A 5,679-nucleotide genomic window follows, 5' to 3' on the forward strand; every position below is an offset into this window, starting at 1 on the left:
CTGACATTCATTCGGTAGACTACCATTTAGCTTGGAAATAAATGGACGATACATCTACACAGCATGAGAAGTGAGGCTGAGGCCTTTCACTGTCTGTCATACATGCCAAGCAAACTTCCCAATGAAGTTTGGCTTCGATGTTTCTCTCGGTTTCATCAAGTTACTTACAGCACTGAGATGAGCATATGCGGAAGGCACATATAGAGACGAGACCGAGTGGATTCAACACTTTTAATTGATGATGGGGGCAGTGATCAGCAAACATGAAAAAACTATGCTGCTACAGTTAATCAACTAAAAATTAATGAGTTCCGAAAGAAACACAGGATAGAAGCAGCCCTAGAAAAAGATGGAAGATTAGACCTGGGATCTTCAGCAATCTTTCTGCCGCATATGCACTCAACAGAACTTCCAGTGATTGTTGCAATTCACACATGTCACGAATGTTGTCATTGGCTCATCGGCGCTTCGGGTTTGCATTTGATAGTATGTAGTCTTCCTCTGTCCACAGCGTCCGCATTTAAACTGATCAGTGGTAGCTTTAGGAGGCCCTCCTCGCTCACATTCAAATAAGGCCTTCTCTTTAATTTGCTTGTTTGCAAGTTTCCTCTTGTCGCTGGCCATCTCCTCGGGGGTCATGGCAATGAGTTTCTCAGGTTTCACTTCTCCCACAAGAACTCTCCTTCGAAGATCAGTGTTGTTCCCATCCTTCAAGTTGAACATTATGGACCTGTATTTAAGCTTTTGAGAACCATTAGAACGTCCTAGTTTTTCAAACATCACGGACTCCACCAACACAGCAGCTCGAATGGGATCACATGCATCCACTTCATCCAGGATGTTCCTCACTTCATCTCTTTCATCTTCGCTGGTCTCACAAGAAACTTTGGAGAAAGCCTCAGCTAGAAGTTCCCGAACTTTGTCTCGAACAAGATCATTGCATTTGACCATAGTTGTCAGTTTAGGAGGACCAGCTGGTACCATAGATGGTTTCTTGGTAGTAGAAGCCTGGTGATCTTCCTTGGGTATCCTCTCATCATTGACAGCAAGCACTCCAGAGTCGTTGCTGCTATTATTCTCAATCTTGTTTCTTTCTGATTTTGAAATCTCAGCTTTCATGCTCTGGTCTCTATCTTTCTTATCAAACTTGAAACTTTCTGAAGTTGAAATTCCGTCCATGATGACTGGCCCAGACTTTGAAGTCTTGTTAACCTTGACAGTTTCTGTTCTCTCAGATTTGAAATTCTTTATGGAACTTTTATCATCAGAACTTCCATTTCTCGTGGAATTTGAAGTCTCCTGAATGACAACATTTTTCCAGAATTCTAACAAGGCGGAAGCCTCAACTTGAATCTTTGAATGGCAATGCTTCGTGAGATAGCGAAGCCGTTTGCCCACCTGCGGAACAGAAAGCATGTTTAAGTCCAAGAAGGAAAAACAGCCAAATCTGACGATTTTTGCTCGGCGACGCTAAAGTGTTGGGGAAAAAAAAGAAGAAAAATGTATAAACATATCCTAAAGTATTGGGAGAAAAAAAGCTCAGAGATTCCACAAAGAGCGTCCATAAAGTGTCAACAAGCCTTGTATAAGTCTTGAAGAGGTTTTTTATAGAGGGATTGAGTGAGAGAATATAAAGAGCAGATGGGCCAATATGAGCATGTGAATGACTTAGCTTGGGCCCACTTGCTTGAAATACTTCATTATGTTTAATGTCCGCAAGCAGTAAGTATGCAGATTTCATTTGTAAAAAATACGTCTTTGATATGAGTCTCCTGACAGAACATTTGCTTCTTGGTTGCTATATGATGAAATATAGGATAGGCAACAAAAACAGGTCTAAACTAAGAAAATAAAAGAGAGCATAATAGCTCCGGATCAACCATATTATTATTCCCATCGGCAATGCAGATGTATAGTAGGATTAGCTACGACAATCAGTCATAAAGAACAAGATTTCTCAAGATTCATGAAATGTGTCAAATTCTTATATATGCATATAAGAATATATATATACATATATATATATATATATACACATATATACACATATATATACATATATACATACATACACATATATATACATATATACATACATACACATATATATACATATATACATACATACACATATATATACATATATACATACATACACATATATATACATATATACATACATACACATATATATACATATATACATACATACATATATATATACATATATACATACATACACATATATATATATATATATATATACATATATATATATATATATATATATGAATGATATGTGTACATGTATGTATATACATACATGTATATGTATGTGTGTATATATACATATACATATACATATATATATACATACATATACATATATATATACATACATATACATATATATATACATACATATACATATATATATACATACATATACATATATATATACATACATATACATATATATATACATACATATATATATATATATATATATATATATAGATATGTGTGTGTGTGTGTGTGTGTGAAAAATAAATAAAAAATAAAGCATTCCATGATTTGGTTGCAACTTAATAAATTAATGCCAAAATTTTATGCATAATTCAAAGGAAAGAAAATACCAAAAATTATTAACAACAGAGGAAAGCATATTTATCATCTGAATTTGCAAAAAAATTATATTAAGCAAAGCAAGCAATAAAGAAATAAACATAGAATAAAGGAAACTATACACAACAATTCATGAACAAAATTTTCAGCAAACATCATAGAAATAGGTCAAGTATGCAAACTATTATCTATCTGACAAGGGAAATGCCAACTGCAATCGAACAAGGACTATAACATACAGTACCAGATTTCCATGGCATTTGGCAGTGAAAGTAATATTTTAATAAACAATCATCAAACAACGAGCATTGATGTTGGAGTTGCTTTCTATAGCATCTAATACACTCTTTTTAAAGAATACATATGCTCTACAGCATGACATTTTAAAAGTTTATGTTGAGAACTATAGTAATGAACCAGAGGCTGACCAAATTATGACCTTTGATACTTTAAATCTGCATCTAAAACTTTGATCAACTACAAACTAATCCTAGAAATAAAGTGCCATCCTCAAATTTAATTATCGCTCATCATACAATTCATTACAGCAGCAGCTATCAATCACAACCTCAGATTTCTAAACTCTATATAACAGTAACATGATATTTACCAAACATAACACCAAACCTGACTGGCATAATAAACATAGATAGGAAGGGCATCACATTACACAACGCCTAGTTCGTAGCAGCACCATGTATCTTTAAGCAAGTATTTAAATCTCAACCCAATAACGATTTCAATAACTAGACGGACATGTACAACACCAGTAATACCAACCTAAACCAGTAAATAGCAGTCAATACTAAATGGCACAATTTACTTTTGATTCTTGCCTTTGTGTTTTTGTTACTTACCAAAGCCACATCATAAAGACCAGGATGAGGCTTGTTATGAGTTTTTAATTTGTGGGCCATGCCCGTTACAATTACACTTATGCAACCACCTGAGAACTACCTTGGTGCACAATTGACCATAGCCTTGATTGAAACCTCAATCATATTTATTCTTACGTATTTAAATGTCCTGATCATGCACAGTCATGAGCATATGAACATTGATGCAGATGTTGCTTAAATTGACCATAGCCTTGATTGAAACATCAATCATATTGAAGGTGCCTACATGCCAACATTTAGATCGAATTCATGTTATCCATTTGATATGACATCGATGAAGATGTTGCTCAAAGCTAATACCACTCAAAGGAACTTCTAGAAACGAACTCAATTTAAAAAAAGAAAGCTAAATCTAAGCATAACTTAAATGAGAAACATCCAGGTAGCTCTATAGTCAATCATTAATTGCAGAATTGAGCCAGCATTTATTCACCATGGTAGCAGGAAACACTGATCATGGCTCAACCATGATAGCATTTATTCCTCCTCAACTCAATGAATGTTTGTCATAAGTATTCATACAAATGCCATTCCTATCAGTTGTCTTACCGTAAGACAGAATGATCCTGAAGTATAATTTACTATCTATATTGATTCTGTCATCAATAGTGGCAATGTATTCCACAAGAGAAAGTTCATCCTGTTTCTATGTTTACAACCCAAAGGAAAGTGACCTATATGGTTAACTATAGAGCAAACCATTGGCATGTATATGGCTTTGGAATCTCTACCATATAAGTTTTATTTTACAGGTTGTCCAGCGAAACTTTTAGAACTTCATATCTAATATATCCAGTAAACAACTACAGTGAAAGTTATAGTAAGTCAATTTAGCATCGATGAAATTCTTACTACGCACAGTTTTGAGAATCGTTCTTTGGCTGGTGCTATTATATATAGGAAAATACTATCTACAGTATGTTGTTTTCCATCATCTATTTATATTTGTTTCTGAGACTATAATTTTGTTATTATTTTGTCATCTTCTTGTTTATGCGTTTGCTTGTGGTTTACTTCTAGCCATACACTAACATTGTATTTGCAGGACTGCATCTGTCGAAATACCCACCTCTGATGACAAATTCAGTGCCTGAAGATCTAAAAAATAAAAATCGAATAAGAAAGTCAGGTTCCCAACCACTTAATGAATCTGTAAAGACTTCCATACCGCTAAAGATGAGCACAACAAGGCAAGAATTGCGACCAATAAAAGACCAAAATTCAGTGATTAAAAACTCGAACTTTTTCCATCATGTTGTGGTAAAAACACCAAACAATTTGTATCCAAAAAAAAAGAACTAGTCCTTCGTATAGAAGAAATGTTGCATATATCGACCGTAGTACAGCTCGAATCAACCAAACGAAAACATTTAACGCCAGCATCAGAGACTCGAGTTCAAAAAAAAAAAATTGCCAACTTTCATCGACTCAAAGAAAGATCATGCTTAAGCATCAAAGAAGCGTAAAGATAATTCCGTTACATGCCATGTCGAAGATGAAGAAACATGAGAAGAAGCGAGTACCTGGGTTTCCACCAGATTTTGCGTCGTCACGGGGATCCTCCTCAGCCGCCTCAACGCGTCCACGCACCGATCCACCTCAGGCGACGGGCCGCCGGCCTCCGCCGCCACGTCGGCCGCCTTCTTCGCGGCGTCGAAGGTCTGAAGGAGGTCTTTATCCATGGAATCCAATCTCGACGCTCGCGAAATCAAACGAGGAAATCACCTATCAAAGATCCCACATAAGCGAGAGCCGAAGACTGACCTACGATCGAATCGCCCAAGGGTAGGTAGATGGATAGATACAGGTAGCAATCCCAGGATATCGCTACGGTGGCTCGCTCGAGTTCCCTCGCAGGTGGGAGAGATTTGGGGGCTGGGTGGGGGCTCGAAGGGAAACGAAAGGAGCCGCCGAAGGTGGAGTCGAAGACACATAAAGGGTTGGGGGGCCTGTACTTCTCAGCATGGGGGCTTCGGAAAGATGACACGTGTACTTCGTGATGAAACTTTCGGAGGATGATGATACCTACAAACAACTCTTACGCACCTACCGAACGACAACAGCTGACGTTCATCGTGTACCAGCTGAGGGCCGTTCGACTTGCAGTCGACGTTGGGGCTGATCTTGTTGTTATAAATTGTTTAAATTAAAAAGA

The 5,679-nt window shown here is 36.7% G+C and overlaps 1 protein-coding gene across 1 annotated transcript; it reads right to left on the minus strand.

Moving 5' to 3' along the window:
* Window positions 1-217: 217 nt before the first annotated feature.
* On the minus strand, window positions 218-5,427 carry LOC135634654 (transcription elongation factor TFIIS-like). The gene is made up of 2 exons (XM_065145117.1): window positions 5,048-5,427; window positions 218-1,398 (listed from the first exon to the last, which is right to left on the minus strand). The coding sequence occupies exons 1-2, from the start codon at window positions 5,204-5,206 to the stop codon at window positions 400-402; spliced, it is 1,158 nt and encodes a 385-aa protein (XP_065001189.1). The 5' UTR covers window positions 5,207-5,427; the 3' UTR covers window positions 218-399.
* Window positions 5,428-5,679: the final 252 nt, after the last annotated feature.

This window comes from Musa acuminata, chromosome BXJ3-4, assembly GCF_036884655.1.
Source record: "Musa acuminata AAA Group cultivar baxijiao chromosome BXJ3-4, Cavendish_Baxijiao_AAA, whole genome shotgun sequence".
Classification (NCBI taxonomy): Eukaryota; Viridiplantae; Streptophyta; class Magnoliopsida; order Zingiberales; family Musaceae; genus Musa; species Musa acuminata.

What these genes read in the sequence shown, in the direction of transcription:
- LOC135634654 (XM_065145117.1), bottom strand. Translation starts at nt 5,206, where the DNA reads ATGGATAAAGACCTCCTTCAGACCTTCGACGCCGCGAAGAAGGCGGCC. An exon ending in AAAATCTGGTGGAAACCCAG is followed by an intron (nt 1,399 to 5,047) that starts GTACTCGCTTCT and finishes TCTGTTCCGCAG; the next exon opens with GTGGGCAAACGGCTTCGCTA.